Genomic DNA, 21366 nt, shown 5'->3' with positions numbered 1-21366 from the left:
GTAAATTACGTCAGACTTCGGTGCTCTATGTTTAAGCGATATAATATCCACATCCAGCTGATCTGCATTCTGGGAACCCATCGTCAAAAAAAAGGAAAAAACAGCGCCTCTCCTATTTGAGTAGCACAGCTCTGAATCTGTTCTTGAGAGATTAGCTTATCTGTAATGAGTGTGCCATAAATTAATGTTGAATTGTTGATGATTGTAGATCTGGGTTTCAATACATTCACAGAATAACATCACACACACACACACACACACACACACACACACACACACACACACACACACACACACACACACACACACACACACACACACACACACACACACACACACACACACACAGAATCCTTCATGAGAGAAGAAATTAAGCTTCTTATTAACATAAGAAGTCAACAAATGATGTGCCTCTCTGCTGTCTGTTGCCTGGTCTCGCTGTCTGCTTGACTGCTTCTGACCATCAAGTTTGCAATCCCACCGCCTCCCCGGCATCCACCTGTAGGCTCTGTTTCTATAGATTCCCCTTAAGGACAACTTTGTTTTTTTACAAACAAGGTTTATATTTTAGCTTGTAATTAAAGTAAATAAAAGATGAGTGTTATTTTTTTTTCATTTACTGCTTTCTATAGTTTTAGCAATTTTCACGATATTTTTTACAGTGGGCGGAGGCATTCTGTCCGGTGGCTAAATTTTTTTACACAATAAAAAAGGTCCTGTGGTCTTTGATGGCCAGATGTGAGTTATTGGGGGCTAGAAACAAGCTTCTGTAAATACTAATAGAGAAAACGCTGGGTTATTGTGTAAAATAAGACATATTTAACCACCGGACAGAATGCCCCCGCCCACTAGACACACACTGTAAAAAATATCGCGAAAATTGCAAAAACTATAGAAAGCAGTACATTTAAAAAATGTAACACTCATCTTTTATTTACTTTAATTACAAGCTAAAATATAAACCTTGGTTGTAAAAAACCAAAGTTGTCCTTTAAGGAGGTCTTAATTCATTCCCTGTAAATTCTATTTGGAACGTAACATTAATTAAAATGTTCATGCTTACAGTGAATGAATAGATACAGTCCCCAGTTCAAATATGATTATTTTGGGGGGGGGGGTCCCCAGTTCAAATATGATTCTTTTGGGGGGTCCCCAGTTCAAATATGATTCTTTTGGGGGGTCCCCAGTTCAAATATGATTGTTTTGGGGGGTCCCCAGTTCAAATATGATTGTTTTGGGGGTCGAGGCCTGAAAAAGTTGAGAACCACTGCTCTACAGTATGTGACATACAGCCTGTATTTATGACTTACACACAGTAAGCAAGCATGAATCTACTAATCTAGCCTGTATCTGTAAGTGATATTACATACATTTCATGTATTCAAAATACACAGCCATACTGTAGATCTCTCCTATCTAACCGCAAGCAACTCTTAATATCTGGATTCTAGAGTTGTAAGACCAACCCTTAACAGCCCAAACATCCAAACAGAAAAGTCTGATCTGATTGTATTAAACAATGTTAAAGTCACCAACATTACAGCTGTACGGAAAGCTTGAATTATCCTCTTTGTATCTGTCAAGTTTGTATTTCATAAAATCCACCATAGAGACATGTTATGAGATACTTTATGTCAATACATTCTGTGCAGGTGATAATGTTTATAAATGTCAGAGTTTGTAAGCGCTCGTTTTCTATAACACAACATCCTGCTGCCTCCTGCATCATGTGACATTTATAAACAGGTGGTACAGGACCGTTGAGTGATTTACAATGAGTGTTTCTAAACTCCAACACTTATCAATAATCACCTGTAAATAAAGTAGACATGATTATTGATAAGTAGACATGTCAGAGGAGTGGGATGTTCTGAAGACAGATTGGAATTCGTATTCTAAACGTAATTTGTTTTCAGCAAAATACTTCTGGACCTGTTCCTATACTAACCTCTCTGTAACCATGGAGATAGAACATAGAATAGAAACAGGGTGGTAGTTGCCGGGGTCTAATTTACTTATTTTTTTATACATTTAGCTAGTTTGAACTCTTCAACATGCTCCTGGCTGATGGAGAGGTTTATTATGATGATTGGAGCAATAGAGGATGTACTGAGGCTCTGAGGAATTTAGAGGAGATCTTGTTGTGTTGTTGTAGGCGCTCAGTTTTTGGGGCGGTGTAACCGCCCCCTATAAGTGAGGTTTGGACACTGACCAATCCTGCACCGTGATTGGCCAATAGTCTACGCAGTCTACAACGCTAACCCTTCCACAGTCAATGCAAATCTATACTTTTGCAAAGTTAGCCAATCACATTACAGCTAGTGTCATCACCACTAGCTGTAATGTGGTTAGCTGACTTTGCAAATTCAGGACTGTGATTGGCTAGCGAAACACATGACACATGTGCAGCCCTATGAATAGCAGTATGGACTTAAAAAAAACACTTTTATGTTTTTTTTTAAGTGAATCACTTCCATCACTGTGATGACCACTGTGACCACACCGCCCACTTCACACTGGGTGTGATTTTTTAAACACATCATCAGTTGTCACCATGGTGAGTTTAAAATCACATTTGTGTACCTAGGTTTTCATAGAAAGCTTGGATGTGCTTTAGGACAGTATGTTAACCAGTGTTGTGGTTGTGGTTGTAAAGAAGATGTTTAAGGGATTAACCACATCCAGCTGATCTGTAATGAGTGTGCCATCAATTAATGTTGATGTTTGTAGATCTGGGTTTAGGTTTCTTTCTGTATCCTAACTGTTTAAATACCTCCAGAACTCTCTGTTTGTTTATGTTTTCATCAATGTTGTCATCCAGTAAATGTCTTGTGTCAGTTTTAATCATGTTATTTATCTTATTGTGTATCTTGTTGCTCTGTTCATGAAGCTCAGCAGTATGGTTTGAAGATACTCTGAGCTGTTCATTCATAGTTAGTGATATTTACATACTGTTAAAATAGCTGATCTACAAGCTCACAAGAGCATTGACTCGCTATTCTGCCTTATTGCTATCTAATTGGAGGCAAAAACATGCCTATTAATGATGTATACAGTATGCTTATTAGCTTTTATTTAAGGTCACAGTGCGTTGCATCACAGCACATTGTGAGCTTGTAGATCAGTTATTTTTGCTATAGTTTTTAATAAAGGTTTTCAATAACACTATGAGAGGAATGAAGCTGTTGACTTCTTATGTTAATGAGAAACTTAATTTATTTGAATGAAGGATTCAGAGTGTGTGTGTGTGTGTGTGTGTGTGTGTGTGTGTGTGTGTGTGTGTGTGTGTGTGTGTGTGTGTGTGTGTGTGTGTGTGTGTGTGTGTGTGTGTGTGTGTGTGTGTGTGTGTGTGTGTGTGTGTGCGTGCGTGCGTGCGTGCGTGCGTGCGCGCGCGCGCGCGCGAGCGAGTGAATATATTGTTGTAAATATGGTAATGTATTAGAACATAATTTATGTTGAACAGAACAGCTCACTTTAGTATATAGTCTTAACATGATATTAACACTTGGTTTGTCTAAAGAAGGAATATGATATTGACTGGTAGAAATGAATGCTGCGACATGTTTGCAACAGAGTGGAAAAGAGGAAGTGGCCTTTTGGGTTTCCTGTATGTAAGACACTCCCTCTCTACAGCAGTGGTTCTCTTTTCTCCAGATGTCAGATAGAAACACACAGCCATAGATCTCTCCTATCTAGCCGCAAGCAACTCTTAATATCTGGATTCTAGAGTTGCAAGACCAGCCCTTAACAGCCCAAACATCCAAACAGAAAAGTCTGATCTGATTGTATTAAACAACGTTAAACTCAACAACATTACAGCTGTACAGAAAGCTTGGATTATCCTCTTTGTATCTGAAGTGTTTGTTTGATAAAATCCACCATAGAGACATGTTATGAGATACTTTATGTCAATACATTCTGTGAAGGTGATAATGTTTCTAAATGTCAGAGTTTAGAAGCGCTCGTTTTCAATAACACAACGTCCTGCATCATGTGACATTTATAAACAGGTGGTACAGGACCGTTGAGTGATTTACAACGAGTGTTTCTAAACTCCAACACTTATCAATAATCACCTGTAAATAAAGTAGACATGAGTCAGAGGAGTGGGATGTTCTGAAGACAACAACATACTTCTGGACCTGTTCCTATACTAACCTCTCTATAACCATGGAGATAGAACATCCCAGTGAGCCATAGTCGGCTATTAGACCTCCGTCTAAAACCGGGTTATAATTGGTCTAACAGTGAAAGTTTTTTAGACGTCTAGCCTTAGCCTAGACGTTGATTAGCAGTTTTTTAAGCGTCTGTATATAGACGTCTATATTATAGATGTCATTTCAACGGCTATAATATAGACGTCTATAAATAGACCTTAAAAACAGCTAATCAACGTCTAGGCTAAGCCTAGACCGCTAAAAAACTTTAACTGTTAGACCAATTATAACCCCGTTTTAGCCTACCCCTTAGACGTATTTTAGACGTCTAATAGCCCGAAAAATGCTCAGTGGGTATAGAATAGAAACAGGATGGTACTTGCCGGTGTCTAATTTACTTATTTTTTTTATACATTTAGCTAGTTTGAACTCTTGCTGGACATGCTCCTGTCTGATAGAGGTTTATTATGTTGGTGATGATTGGAGCAATAGAGGCTGTACTGAGTCTGAGGAATTTAGAGGAGATCTTGTTTTGTTGTTGTAGGAAGCTCAGTTTTTTAAACACATCATCAGTAGAAAGCTTGGATGTGCTTTACACCATACAGCCCAGAGTGAGAGGACAGTTTGTTAACCAGTGTTGAGGTTGTGGTTGTAAAGAAGATGTTTAAGGTATTAACCACATCCAGCTGATCTGTAATGAGTGTGCCATCAATTAATGTTGATGTTTGTAGATCTGGGTTTCTGTTTATTACTGTAGTAAATACCTTCCAGAGCTCTCTGTTAGTTTATGTTTTCATCAATGTTGTCATCCAGTAAATGTCTTCTGTCAGTTTTAATCATGTTATTTATCTTACGGTACGTTTTATCAGCGGGCGACTCTCGGGCGATGCCGGGCGACATCGTCCAAAAGATAAAGAAAATCCATCATTCATCGCCCCCCCGCCCACTTCGCCCGATCGCCGGCTCTCATAGACTTTCTTTATCTTTTGGGCGATGTCGCCCGGCATCGCCCGAGAGTCGCCCGCTGTTAAAACGCACCGTTATTGTGTATCTTGTTGCTCTGTTCATGAAGCTCAGCAGTACGGTTTGAAGATACTCTGAGCTGTTCATTCATAGTTAGTGATATTTACATACTGTTAAAATAGCTGATCTACAAGCTCACAAGAGCATTGACTCGCTATTCTGCCTTATTGCTATCTATGGAGGCAAAAACATGCCTATTATTAATTATACAGTATATGTTTATTAGCTTTTATTTAAGGTCACAATGTGTTGCATGACAGCACAGCTTGTAGATCAGCTATTTGTGCTCTAGTTTTAAATAAAAGGTGTTCAATAACACTTTGAGAGGAATGAAGCTGTTGACTTCTTATGTTAATAAGAAACTACATTTCTCTCATGAAGGATTCTTCTGATCAATGTCATGCCTATAGACCCCTTAACAGACAACGTCACACTGGCTCCAAATGAAACCCATTCTGTCAGGTCTCACTAGGACGCACCCTCACGGAATCTCACCCTGAAATGCAGTATCCCTAGGAGAATTTTTGACAGCTCCTTAAAGTTGGGGTACCCACCATAACCTTGGTTGAAAAAAAATCAAAAAGAAAAAAAACTACATTTAATTCTGTTTTAAGTGAGGGGTCAAAATAGGGTGTTTGTATGATTCTGAATCCATTGCAATCATTTGTTTTGCACCAAAACCACTCCTTGGGCTAAAAACGGCCATAGCCATGTATACTTTTTGTGTAAAAAGCCCATTGAGATTGGGCCGTTTTTAGCCCAAGGAGAGGTTTTGGTGCAAAACAAATGATTGCAATGGATTCAGAATCATAAAAACACCCTAGTTTGACACCTCACATGCTACTTAAAACACAATTAAATTTTGATTTTTTTTTGGGAGATTCTTTTTTAACCAAGGTTATGGATGGTACCCCAACTTTAAGGAGCTGTCAAAAATTCTCCTAGGGATACTGAATTTCAGTCTTTGTGAGATGTGGTACTAGACACCTTTGCAAACACATTGCTGAAGATTTTTTTTGGTAAGGAATTTATTCCAAGACTTTTTTAATATCCCCTGACTATGAGCATAATTGAGCATAGATATATTCAATTCAGTTCAATTTTATTAAAGTGTCAAATCACAACAAGTTGTCTCAAGACACTTTACATGTAGAGAAGAGACCCGACAGTCCCACCCTGAACAAGACATTTTGCGACAGTGGCAACGAAAAACTCCCACTTAACTGGAAGAAACGTCAGGCAGACCCTAGGTTGGGTGGCGGCCTTCTGCCTCGACCGTGTCGGGGGATAGAGGAGAGAGAGAGAGAGAGACAGAGGAGAGACAGAAAGAGATACAGAGACAGAGGAGAGACAGAAAGAGATACAGAGACAGAGGAGAGACAGAAAGAGATACAGAGACAGAGGAGAGACAGAAAGAGATACAGAGACAGAGGAGAGACAGAAAGAGATACAGAGACAGAGGAGAGACAGAAAGAGATACAGAGACAGAGGAGAGACAGAAAGAGATACAGAGACAGAGGAGAGACAGAAAGAGATACAGAGACAGAGGAGAGACAGAGACAGAGGAGAGACAGAAAGAGATACAGAGACAGAGGAGAGACAGAAAGAGATACAGAGACAGAGGAGAGACAGAAAGAGATACAGAGACAGAGGAGAGACAGAAAGAGATACAGAGACAGAGGAGAGACAGAAAGAGATACAGAGACAGAGGAGAGACAGAAAGAGATACAGAGACAGAGGAGAGACAGAAAGAGATACAGAGACAGAGGAGAGACAGAGACAGAGGAGAGACAGAAAGAGATACAGAGACAGAGGAGAGACAGAAAGAGATACAGAGACAGAGGAGAGACAGAAAGAGATACAGAGACAGAGGAGAGACAGAAAGAGATACAGAGACAGAGGAGAGACAGAAAGAGATACAGAGACAGAGGAGAGACAGAAAGAGATACAGTGCAAGTAGTAACAATAACAATAGTAGCACATATAATAGTGTAAGATAGTATATGATAATATAATATAATACAGCAATAATGTGTATGCAGTATATACTGGTGTAATATACGAATGTTAAGATAATATACAGTATAGTATAGTGGTGTAGTGTAGTAGAAATATATGAAGCATAGTTTGGTGTCAGGGCTCTGTATCTATTCATTCCCTGTAAGCATGAACATTTTAATGAATGTTACATGCCAAATAGAATTTACAGGGAATGAATTAAGACCTCCTTAAGGGGAATCTATAGAAACAGAGCCTACAGGTGGATGCCGGGGAGGCGGTGGGATTGCAAACTTGATGGTCAGAAGCAGACAGCGAGGCCAGGCAACAGAACAGCAGAGAGACAGCAATAGACAGCAGAGAGACAGACAGCAGAGAGACAGCAACAGAAAGCAGAAAGACAGCAACAGACAGCATGAGAGACAGCAACAGACAGCATGAGAGACAGCAACAGACAGCATGAGAGACAGCAACAGACAGCATGAGAGACAGCAACAGACAGCAACAGACAGCATGAGAGACAGCAACAGACAGCATGAGAGACAGCAACAGACAGCATGAGAGACAGCAACAGACAGCATGAGAGACAGCAACAGAAAGACAGCAACAGACAGCATGAGAGACAGCAACAGACAGCATGAGAGACAGCAACAGACAGCATGAGAGACAGCAACAGACAGCATGAGAGACAGCAACAGACAGCATGAGAGACAGCAACAGACAGCATGAGAGACAGCAACAGAAAGACAGCAACAGACAGCATGAGAGACAGCAACAGACAGCATGAGAGACAGCAACAGACAGCATGAGAGACAGCAACAGACAGCATGAGAGACAGCAACAGAAAGACAGCAACAGACAGCATGAGAGACAGCAACAGACAGCATGAGAGACAGCAACAGACAGCATGAGAGACAGCAACAGACAGCATGAGAGACAGCAACAGACAGCATGAGAGACAGCAACAGACAGCATGAGAGACAGCAACAGACAGCATGAGAGACAGCAACAGACAGCATGAGAGACAGCAACAGACAGCATGAGAGACAGCAACAGACAGCATGAGAGACAGCAACAGAAAGCAGAAAGACAGCAACAGACAGCAACAGACAGCATGAGAGACAGCAACAGACAGCATGAGAGACAGCAACAGACAGCATGAGAGACAGCAACAGAAAGACAGCAACAGACAGCATGAGAGACAGCAACAGACAGCATGAGAGACAGCAACAGACAGCATGAGAGACAGCAACAGACAGCATGAGAGACAGCAACAGACAGCATGAGAGACAGCAACAGAAAGACAGCAACAGACAGCATGAGAGACAGCAACAGACAGCATGAGAGACAGCAACAGACAGCATGAGAGACAGCAACAGAAAGACAGCAACAGACAGCATGAGAGACAGCAACAGACAGCATGAGAGACAGCAACAGACAGCATGAGAGACAGCAACAGACAGCATGAGAGACAGCAACAGACAGCATGAGAGACAGCAACAGACAGCATGAGAGACAGCAACAGACAGCATGAGAGACAGCAACAGACAGCATGAGAGACAGCAACAGACAGCATGAGAGACAGCAACAGAAAGACAGCAACAGACAGCATGAGAGACAGCAACAGACAGCATGAGAGACAGCAACAGACAGCATGAGAGACAGCAACAGAAAGACAGCAACAGACAGCATGAGAGACAGCAACAGACAGCATGAGAGACAGCAACAGACAGCATGAGAGACAGCAACAGACAGCATGAGAGACAGCAACAGACAGCATGAGAGACAGCAACAGACAGCATGAGAGACAGCAACAGACAGCATGAGAGACAGCAACAGACAGCATGAGAGACAGCAACAGACAGCATGAGAGACAGCAACAGAAAGACAGCAACAGACAGCATGAGAGACAGCAACAGACAGCATGAGAGACAGCAACAGACAGCATGAGAGACAGCAACAGACAGCATGAGAGACAGCAACAGACAGCATGAGAGACAGCAACAGACAGCATGAGAGACAGCAACAGACAGCATGAGAGACAGCAACAGACAGCATGAGAGACAGCAACAGACAGCATCAGAGACAGCAACAGACAGCATGAGAGACAGCAACAGACAGCATGAGAGACAGCAACAGACAGCATGAGAGACAGCAACAGAAAGCAGAAAGACAGCAACAGACAGCATGAGAGACAGCAACAGACAGCATGAGAGACAGCAACAGACAGCATGAGAGACAGCAACAGACAGCATGAGAGACAGCAACAGACAGCATGAGAGACAGCAACAGACAGCATGAGAGACAGCAACAGACAGCATGAGAGACAGCAACAGACAGCATGAGAGACAGCAACAGAAAGACAGCAACAGACAGCATGAGAGACAGCAACAGACAGCATGAGAGACAGCAACAGACAGCATGAGAGACAGCAACAGACAGCATGAGAGACAGCAACAGAAAGACAGCAACAGACAGCATGAGAGACAGCAACAGACAGCATGAGAGACAGCAACAGACAGCATGAGAGACAGCAACAGACAGCATGAGAGACAGCAACAGACAGCATGAGAGACAGCAACAGAAAGACAGCAACAGACAGCATGAGAGACAGCAACAGACAGCATGAGAGACAGCAACAGACAGCATGAGAGACAGCAACAGACAGCATGAGAGACAGCAACAGACAGCATGAGAGACAGCAACAGAAAGACAGCAACAGACAGCATGAGAGACAGCAACAGACAGCATGAGAGACAGCAACAGACAGCATGAGAGACAGCAACAGAAAGACAGCAACAGACAGCATGAGAGACAGCAACAGACAGCATGAGAGACAGCAACAGACAGCATGAGAGACAGCAACAAACAGCATGAGAGACAGCAACAGACAGCATGAGAGACAGCAACAGACAGCATGAGAGACAGCAACAGACAGCATGAGAGACAGCAACAGACAGCATGAGAGACAGCAACAGACAGCATGAGAGACAGCAACAGACAGCATGAGAGACAGCAACAGACAGCATGAGAGACAGCAACAGACAGCATGAGAGACAGCAACAGACAGCATGAGAGACAGCAACAGAAAGACAGCAACAGACAGCATGAGAGACAGCAACAGACAGCATGAGAGACAGCAACAGACAGCATGAGAGACAGCAACAGACAGCATGAGAGACAGCAACAGAAAGACAGCAACAGACAGCATGAGAGACAGCAACAGACAGCATGAGAGACAGCAACAGACAGCATGAGAGACAGCAACAGACAGCATGAGAGACAGCAACAGACAGCAACAGACAGCATGAGAGACAGCAACAGACAGCATGAGAGACAGCAACAGACAGCATGAGAGACAGCAACAGACAGCATGAGAGACAGCAACAGACAGCATGAGAGACAGCAACAGACAGCATCAGAGACAGCAACAGACAGCATGAGAGACAGCAACAGACAGCATGAGAGACAGCAACAGACAGCAACAGACAGCATGAGAGACAGCAACAGAAAGACAGCAACAGACAGCATGAGAGACAGCAACAGACAGCATGAGAGACAGCAACAGACAGCATGAGAGACAGCAACAGACAGCATGAGAGACAGCAACAGACAGCATGAGAGACAGCAACAGAAAGACAGCAACAGACAGCATGAGAGACAGCAACAGACAGCATGAGAGACAGCAACAGACAGCATGAGAGACAGCAACAGACAGCATGAGAGACAGCAACAGACAGCATGAGAGACAGCAACAGAAAGACAGCAACAGACAGCATGAGAGACAGCAACAGACAGCATGAGAGACAGCAACAGACAGCATGAGAGACAGCAACAGACAGCATGAGAGACAGCAACAGACAGCATGAGAGACAGCAACAGAAAGACAGCAACAGACAGCATGAGAGACAGCAACAGACAGCATGAGAGACAGCAACAGACAGCATGAGAGACAGCAACAGACAGCATGAGAGACAGCAACAGACAGCATGAGAGACAGCAACAGAAAGACAGCAACAGACAGCATGAGAGACAGCAACAGACAGCATGAGAGACAGCAACAGACAGCATGAGAAACAGCAACAGACAGCATGAGAGACAGCAACAGACAGCATGAGAGACAGCAACAGACAGCATGAGAGACAGCAACAGACAGCATGAGAGACAGCAACAGACAGCATGAGAGACAGCAACAGACAGCATGAGAGACAGCAACAGACAGCATGAGAGACAGCAACAGACAGCATGAGAGACAGCATCAGAGACAGCAACAGACAGCATGAGAGACAGCAACAGACAGCATGAGAGACAGCAACAGACAGCATGAGAGACAGCAACAGAAAGCATGAGAGACAGCAACAGACAGCATGAGAGACAGCAACAGACAGCATGAGAGACAGCAACAGACAGCATGAGAGACAGCAACAGACAGCAACAGACAGCATGAGAGACAGCAACAGACAGCATGAGAGACAGCAACAGACAGCATGAGAGACAGCAACAGACAGCATGAGAGACAGCAACAGACAGCATGAGAGACAGCAACAGACAGCATGAGAGACAGCAACAGACAGCATGAGAGAAAGCAACAGACAGCATGAGAGACAGCAACAGACAGCAGAGGAGACAGCAACAGACAGCATGAGAGACAGCAACAGACAGCATGAGAGACAGCAACAGACAGCAACAGACAGCATGAGAGACAGCAACAGACAGCATGAGAGACAGCAACAGACAGCATGAGAGACAGCAACAGACAGCAACAGACAGCATGAGAGACAGCAACAGACAGCAACAGACAGCATGAGAGACAGCAACAGACAGCATGAGAGACAGCAACAGACAGCATGAGAGACAGCAACAGACAGCAACAGACAGCATGAGAGACAGCAACAGACAGCATGAGAGACAGCAACAGAAAGCAGAAAGACAGCAACAGACAGCAACAGACAGCATGAGAGACAGCAACAGACAGCATGAGAGACAGCAACAGACAGCATGAGAGACAGCAACAGACAGCATGAGAGACAGCAACAGACAGCATCAGAGACAGCAACAGACAGCATGAGAGACAGCAACAGACAGCATGAGAGACAGCAACAGACAGCATGAGAGACAGCAACAGACAGCATGAGAGACAGCAACAGACAGCATGAGAGACAGCAACAGACAGCATGAGAGACAGCAACAGACAGCATGAGAGACAGCAACAGAAAGACAGCAACAGACAGCATGAGAGACAGCAACAGACAGCATGAGAGACAGCAACAGACAGCATGAGAGACAGCAACAGACAGCATGAGAGACAGCAACAGACAGCATGAGAGACAGCAACAGACAGCATGAGAGACAGCAACAGACAGCATGAGAGACAGCAACAGACAGCATGAGAGACAGCAACAGACAGCATGAGAGACAGCAACAGACAGCATGAGAGACAGCAACAGAAAGACAGCAACAGACAGCATGAGAGACAGCAACAGACAGCATGAGAGACAGCAACAGACAGCATGAGAGACAGCAACAGACAGCATGAGAGACAGCAACAGACAGCATGAGAGACAGCAACAGACAGCATGAGAGACAGCAACAGACAGCATGAGAGACAGCAACAGACAGCATGAGAGACAGCAACAGACAGCATGAGAGACAGCAACAGACAGCATGAGAGACAGCAACAGACAGCATGAGAGACAGCAACAGACAGCATGAGAGACAGCAACAGACAGCATGAGAGACAGCAACAGACAGCATGAGAGACAGCAACAGACAGCATGAGAGACAGCAACAGACAGCATGAGAGACAGCAACAGAAAGCATGAGAGACAGCAACAGACAGCATGAGAGACAGCAACAGACAGCATGAGAGACAGCAACAGACAGCATGAGAGACAGCAACAGACAGCATGAGAGACAGCAACAGAAAGCAGAAAGACAGCAACAGACAGCATGAGAGACAGCAACAGACAGCATGAGAGACAGCAACAGAAAGCAGAAAGACAGCAACAGACAGCATGAGAGACAGCAACAGACAGCATGAGAGACAGCAACAGACAGCATGAGAGACAGCAACAGACAGCATGAGAGACAGCAACAGACAGCAACAGACAGCATGAGAGACAGCAACAGACAGCATGAGAGACAGCAACAGACAGCATGAGAGACAGCAACAGACAGCAACAGACAGCATGAGAGACAGCAACAGACAGCATGAGAGACAGCAACAGACAGCATGAGAGACAGCAACAGACAGCATGAGAGACAGCAACAGACAGCATGAGAGACAGCAACAGACAGCATGAGAGACAGCAACAGACAGCATGAGAGACAGCAACAGACAGCATGAGAGACAGCAACAGACAGCATGAGAGACAGCAACAGACAGCATGAGAGACAGCAACAGACAGCATGAGAGACAGCAACAGACAGCAGAGGAGACGGCAGAGAAGCCGCAACAGCCAGGAGAGAAGCCAGAATGACAGGTTGGCAGAGAAGATTAAATAACCGCCCAGATCAGGAGAAGAGAGCATGTGACTGGTCACCTGATCAGGTTGGCATGCTGCCTTGAGTTGACTGCCTGAACTAGCTATGCAGGCTTCGCATCATTTGTTGACTTATGTTAATAAGAAGCTTAATTTCTTCTCTCATGAAGGATTCAGATCTGTGTGTGTGTGTGTGTGTGTGTGTGTGTGTGTGTGTGTGTGTGTGTGTGTGTGTGTGTGTGTGTGTGTGTGTGTGTGTGTGTGTGTGTGTGGCGCTCTTTTCGTCCCACGTCAAACCTTGACGTGTCACATGAACGTGTGCTTTTTTTAAATTTGTGTGTGCGTGCGTTCTGCGCAGACACTACACCGAAAGCAAGCGTGGCGTGTTGCATCAGCGTGTGAACGCGTCGTGTAACTTGACTTGTTTCTTTTTTATGCGTGCGTGCGTGCGTGTGTGCGTGCGTTCAGTGCAGAAAGCAGGCGTGATCATATGTGGTGTGCTGCACCGCATCATGTGAACGCCTGATTATATGTGGCTTGCTGCATCGCGTTGTGTGATCGTGTAGCCTAAAAAATATAAAATTATTATCACATGCATGTATCCAGGTTAGTGGCATTGATACAATTTAGATATTACATTACATTACATTACATTACATTACATTACAGTCATTTAGCAGACGCTTTTATCCAAAGCGACTTACAATAAGTGCAATCAACAAAGGTAGGGAACGAAAGCTACTAATCACCAGAGGTTATAAGTGCATTTTCTGCAATAACAAGCAACCAAGAGCATACCTAGCGCTAAGGTAAAAGTGCAATATATCAGCTACCTATTTCCTTAAACAGTATTAGTATTTGTTTCTAAATACCCCGCATTAAATTAACTAAATAATAATAATAAATAGTTGTTTCGCCATTGTAAGCTATATATTTTTTTTCCTAGTCTATCAGCTGCAGCCTCATTATGGCCTCATTAATTCCTACAAGACGACAGACTACCGCATTATCTTTTAATATTTGCATTGTATTCTATAGCCTACTGTCTGTCAATGGCATTGTGTGTTCTCACGTACATTTTCATCTTGGGCCATCCAGCCTATCTTGGCACGCAGTGCGCATTTGGGTCTGCGTTATATGAGCCTCTTAAATGATCTTAAATGATCAGATGATTCATTTTAGATGAGTGCTGAATTAAACTGTTTCTGACATGTGTTTCTGACAAGAGTGCTCACTCATCCAAGGTTCCCAGTTGTCCTTAGTACCTATTTTATGCCCTCTCCTCCTTCATCATTCGGATCGCTCAAGTTATTCCCGTTGATCCTGGAAGCACCGACCTACCTTTTTACTCATTTTTATCTCCAATGAGCACCTATTGATCTCTTTCTCGAATCTCGATTAACATAAGATAACCATTTGCGCAGGAGACCACACTTTTAAATAATTAATAATACATTAATAATGTATAACTAATTGCAGAGAGAGGTAAGCATAACGCAACACCGATTGTGGGAGAGAACAACCAGTTTATAAATGCCGCCCGCCCACTGCTGTTTTGCACAGATAAATAGCCAGATTAATTCATAACATATTCAAAGTAGTCTTAATAAATGTCCTCCTCTTCTCTGCTGTGGTCAAAATGCTTCAATGCTGGAGACTGAGTGACAGCAGAGTTTGACCTAATTTTGAAGCTAATTAATTATTTGGGCGCGCCTCTATAAGATTCCAATAGCATACTCTGTATTGCATTTTATGCTATACAAAAATATTATACATGGGCTGCCTGGTATATAGGCTGCAAGTCCTCAAGCTGTCCAGAAGCTTTCAATAAGGCTGTCTTGTAATTGTAATAGTATCCTTACACACCGGGGCAAATGCTTTAGTTTTAGATTGTTTGAAAAGCCACAATATTAGTTAAACTCAAATGACTAAAGAACACTCTGTGATCAATCACCATGGGACGATCATTTCAATGTGGATTATCCTATACTTCAATATGGCTTGGAATTTGCAATAGCAATGGTATTGAACTGAACATGAACTTGGACCTGGACTGCTTTCGAGAGGGCCGTGAGTAGGCTATGGAATATTATGAATGAAATGCTGCACTGATGTAGGAGCAAATGGTCCACAACACTCTCTCTCTCTCGCTCTCGCTCTCTCTCCCCTCTCTCTCCCCCCCTCTCTCTCTCTCTCGTCTTTTTTTTGTTGCGGGCAGGAGCCACGTTCATGTCCAGCGACCCTCCGCTTGTAGATCTGCTGATTTTTATATTTTATTTGAAAACTTGAAACATGAAAAATTCATTGTTATCGTACCACCGTAGGCCTAGAGGATATCAAACTAATAGAAAGTGATATTTATTCACGTAATGAAAATACACAGGGAACAGTAACACCTGTCATCTCTCATTTATAAAGTCTAGTCGGTTGATAATGTAAATATGTAAATATGTGGGATTCGGTCTATATTAATTGAACAATTAAATAAATATATATATATATAATAATATACATATATATCTATTATATGCATATATGGCATTTCAAAAGCTAATTCGATAATAAATTACAGATTTTTTTACATGCACGCACGGTGCTGTGAAACAACAACAATCACGCGTGACGGTCTATTTTGATAACACTTTGCACACACACACACACACACACACACACGCCATAATCACCATGATGGTCTATTTGACAGTCATCTGTCATGCACACCAGGGGCGTAGCCACGGGTGGGCATAGGTAGGCCTGGGCCCACCCACCTGGCTGTTGTGCCCACCCCAAAAAAAAAGAAGAAAAAGTAGTTTGATTTTATTTTTCTGCTTGTGAACTGTGCCTGTGCTCTGTGAGTGGAGGCGGACTGCGGACGCGCGGAGGAGGCGGACAACGGGGCATTATTTGCGACCTGTCAATATTTTCATGAAAATGAAGGCAAAAATAAGAATTAAATAACATAATAAACCCGCAAAAGACCCGCAAATTGCGCAAAAAAGTAAGATTTTAACCGATAATAACCGAAAAAAATCATGCACGCGCGCTGCGCACGCGTGCATGAGTGCCCACCCACAAATCCCCATGCCCAGCTGCTGCCAGCTTTCTGGCTACGCCACTGATGCACACACACGCACGCACGGTGCTGTGAATCAACAATATTCACGTGTGATTTTATGTTGCCCTCATTGCCCGCCTACTGTAGTCGCGTGACCCAAAAAATAATGCATGCGTTGATTGCGTGCGTTCACTAAAAACGCATAAACTAAATGTTAACGTGTAACCCGCGAAGGGCACGCGGGAAGGGTACGCGTGCACGTATGCGCGTCCCGTCGTGTCCCCATTGTAAGTCAATGGGAAAAAAATAACAAGTTCAGACGGTACAGTGCAGAGCAATAAAAAAATCACGCGTTCATGTGACACGTCAAGGTTTGACGTGGCATGGAAAGAGCGCCATTGTGTGTGTGTGTGTGTGTGTGTGTGTGTGTGTTACACAATGTAAAGCTGCATATTGTTTTGTCTAAACACAACCTCCTTATGATTCATAAGTTATGAATAAAGAATACGATTTGTTTATATCAGTAGTTGTAAGGGATTTAATAAGTGCAATAACTTGACAGAACAAGACGTCTATTTGTAATGGAGGTGGTTTATTTAGAACTCTGTGCAACTGAACCTGAACACACCCTCTGTGTCCTGATGTGACCTGCTGAGTCACTTCCTGAGGGTTCTTGTAGCTGACACACATGAACCAGTCCTACACTGCCCTCTAATGGTTAGAAAGGCTCACTTCATTACAGTTACATACAGTATCAGTCTGCATACAGTAGAGGCCATGAGCAATGATTCACTGACACTAGTTGTTTAAAATAACGCCCCCCCCACACACACACACACACACACACACACACACACACACACACACACACACACACACACACACACACACACACACACACACACACACACACACACACACACACACACACACACACACACACATTTTATGTTCCCCAAAATATTGAAAGTATGTTGTTTTTAAGAATAGTTTAGTTACATATTCTTATTATTTTAGAACAATGATCAGGGGCCTGTTTCACGAAGGCAGAATTAAATAATCCTGGATTGAAACCAAATCCAGGTTTGAGCCGGACTGAATGCACGTTCACGTCTTCCCCAGTAGACCATGAGGTCGAGCACAGATCTACTGATCCTACCAGGAAGTATTAAAGCTTCTAAAAGATATGCTGCTGTAATAAAAGAGAGAGAATAGACCAACTCTACTATAGTGGATCGACTGAACGTTTAAGAACCCCCAGAATATATAGGCTCCATTTAACCACTGCTCTTAACTTAAACTCCATAATGAAATCGTCATATAAATAAATGTAATATAACAGAGTTCATTTTTACAAAAAATAAACAGGATGTAGGCCATTTGATTCTCCTTAACCACTTGAACCCCAGCAAACCTATTCTGGGGGAACATTCACCAAGAATAGCCGATCTACACGCTTACTTGCGTTGCATTGCCAAAGATTGTTAATTTCCGTCTTGGGTGATGCGACATGTTGTGAGCTTGTAGATCGGCTACATTACAAGGTGGTGTGTTTGATCAATTGAGGTTTAAGTGGTTCAGATTAAATTATTATGTTTCCTAAATTATATTGAATTGCATGAAAAAAATAAAATGACAGACAATCAAGCTCTGAAGATCAAGCCTAGTTTTGTATAGATTTGAATTCTGTATGTATCTCTATGAACTGTGGCGCTGTTCCTCATTTGGCCTTTCAACGTTGCCATGTTTAGTGAGAGAAATAAGCAACCTGGTATAATATTTTTTTAAATATCTTGTTTTTCTTTATTTTTGTTTCTAGTTGTGAACATGGCGATCTCACATGTGATCTACGATCAGAGACATCTCCTTCTGCTGGTAGTTCTGTTGCTCTGCATCTCTGGAGGTAAATCATTACACTGTAACTAACCTACTGTTTATGACAGAACAACATCTCTCTTACATTACATTTACATTGAAAGAGAGGAGAACAGGTCATTTTAAATGATGGAAATTCTAATAATGTGAAAGAAATGAATCTCTGGTGTAATAATTAGTCTAGTTTACAATGATGTTATAACAGCATCATGGTTAAGTGTTCTAAAAATATATAATTGAAATTATGAATTATGAAATTATAATTATGCTACTGTAGAGATTGTTGAGTTTTGCTTCATTATGGTTTAGTTTTAATATAGCTGGCTGTTTCTGATGATAAAGCCTTCATTCTACGCTTCTTCTATTCTCTAAGTTTTTGTTTCAATATTGACTGTTTTAACTGTTCAACTTGACTGAAATAATGTTCTTCACACAGACCAACAAGATGTGAAATACATTCCACTGGGAGGAGTCCTTCAATTGCTTCCAGATACTAATTCTGTTGCTAAACCCATCACTGGCGTCCTTTGGAAACATGACCTCAATAAGGCTGCAGAATGGGATGAGGGCTTTGGTCCTGAAGTGGATTACTACGGGACATTTAAAAACCGCACTGCACTGAATAAAGACACTGGAGAGTTGGTCATCAACAATACGATCATAGAAGACAGTGGAATATATTCTGTGGAGATAAACGGCCGAGTGCAGAGCAAGACTCATTACATTGAAGTGATCAGTAAGTATGCATTTTGTCCTTAAAAGAATAAATGCGTTTTTATCATAATATCGCTATCTATCTGTAGCCTGTCTGTCTGTCTGTGAACACATTCATTAATAAGATATATGATGATTCATTATATTATATGATTATTATATAATTATACGTGCCCCATGATTATTATCATATATCTTATAATAATAATTAATAATGACATAATATAATTAATCATTATTTATGTTATTAATAATCATAATACAATAATAATAATCCTAAAAACGAACACAGGTATCACGATAAATATCGTTATCGTGATATTGGCTGAAAAGATATTGTGATATAATATTTTTCCATATCGCCCTCCCCTACCTCTAGGTATCAATAAAGATGTTTCTTTTCTTTTCTTTTCTTTTCTTTTCTTTTCTTTTCTTTTCTTTTCTTTTCTTTTCTTTTCTTTTCTTTTCTTTTCCTTCAGGACATAGTCTGATGAAAACAGTTGGAGAGGATGCTGTTCTACCATGTGAGGTTGATCCTACCACTGATCACAACATCGACCTCACTGACCTGACCATAAAGTGGACCAGACCAGACCTACCAGGTGATCAATATGTCTACTACCAGAGGAACGGGGGTGAACTTGTTGACGATAAGGATCCTTCCTACAAGGGAAGAACTTCTCTCTTCCAGGATGAAGTGAAGAAAGGCAACGTGTCCCTCAAACTGACCAGAGTGACACTATCTGATGAAGGAACCTACACCTGCACTCTGACACTCCCTGGAATCAACACGAAATCCACTGTTCATCTCACAGTTGGTAAGACAATTGTTCTGAGAAATTATAATTGTGTAAAAAGAAGTGTTACTGTTCTACATTGTTGAACTAATTTTAGTTTTATATTGTTGAAATAGTTCATAGATCATAGATCAGTCACCGATGATGATCCTACAACGTCTGGTAGTTATTTCTAGTTCATGTTTATATTGTTGTTGTCAGGCAGAAACATGTATGTTCATGTTTCAACTTTTTTCCCCAAAAAATGTATGCCCTACTTCATCATACTACAGTGTCCTACAAAAGTAGCAAAAATAGCCGATCGTGATGGCGATGCGTTGTAGATAATATGCTTTTTTTTGTTTTTGTTTTAAGTGAAAGTTAAAGTGGTTCAGTGTGTCTTTGGACTTACAAGGTTTCTACCTGACAGCAACAATACTGATAGAGTAGCTCTGTTGTTACTGAGGTCTGCTTTATGTTAAGCCCTCAAACCCAGGTCCAGCATGCTAAATAGAGAGAACTTAGTTTTTGGTATAAGTGAACAAATAATCATTGTTTAGAAGCAGCACAGCATTGACACAAACATGCAACTGAGTAATAATGATGTAATAATGTATGTAACATAAATTCCACTGATGTGAATGAAACTCAATGAATGAAAGTGTGATTTGTCGTTCACAGCACCATGTCAGGTCAGAGCAGTGGAAGGTGGAGATGTGGTTCTACCATGTCAGACTGTCTTCACTGGTCCACTCACTGACACTACAGTGAAATGGACCAGAAAAGACCTGACAACTCACCATGTCCATGTCATCAGGAACGACCAGGAGCAGACTGTAGAGAAGAACTCTGTCTATAAAGACAGAACCTCTGTCTCTGTAGAAGGTGGAGACGTTTCCCTGAGAATCTCTGGAGTGAATCCTTCTGATGCAGGCCTTTACACATGTTACATCACATCAGAGAAGGAATGTGTTGTTCATCTCACTGTGGGTAAGTTCATGTGTTCACCATATAATCATATGGTGGCATAACAAATGTATGTTAATTTAAATGTTAATTTTGTTTAAAGTTGATAACTATCACGTTTTAGAGTGAAAAATAAATGTAATTAAGTTTTATTGATCAACAACTTTAATCTGCACACAATTAAAGGAGCAGCCTTCTTTTTTATATTCATATAATTGGTCCTCAATAATGCTCATTATAATATTATATTAAATCATATCTTCATATAATTGGTCCTCACTAATGCTCATTATAATATTATATTAAATCTTATCTTCATA

General features: G+C 42.0%; 2 protein-coding genes across 4 annotated transcripts in view; one reads left to right on the top strand and one right to left on the bottom strand.

The window, feature by feature from the left end:
* The window catches only part of tmem259 (transmembrane protein 259), a 298209-nt gene that overhangs the window by 105922 nt on the left and 170921 nt on the right, over nt 1-21366 (bottom strand). The gene's annotated exons all lie outside the window — the stretch shown is intronic.
* Nucleotides 1-21366, top strand: part of LOC311051683 (uncharacterized protein) — a gene marked incomplete at its 3' end in the record, with an annotated part of 33597 nt that overhangs the window by 10408 nt on the left and 1823 nt on the right. Inside the window, exons 2-5 of the mRNA XM_084066266.1 lie at nt 18535-18618; nt 19027-19326; nt 19784-20122; nt 20762-21070. Of these exons, the coding sequence (XP_083922392.1) occupies nt 18543-18618; nt 19027-19326; nt 19784-20122; nt 20762-21070 (1024 nt within the window). The 5' untranslated portion in view covers nt 18535-18542. The remainder of the gene's footprint in view (nt 1-18534; nt 18619-19026; nt 19327-19783; nt 20123-20761; nt 21071-21366) is intronic.

This window comes from Gymnoscopelus microlampas, assembly GCF_963454915.1.
Source record: "Gymnoscopelus microlampas genome assembly, chromosome: 9".
Taxonomy (NCBI): domain Eukaryota; kingdom Metazoa; phylum Chordata; class Actinopteri; order Myctophiformes; family Myctophidae; genus Gymnoscopelus; species Gymnoscopelus microlampas.
This window is presented reverse-complemented; position numbering and strand designations above follow the sequence as displayed.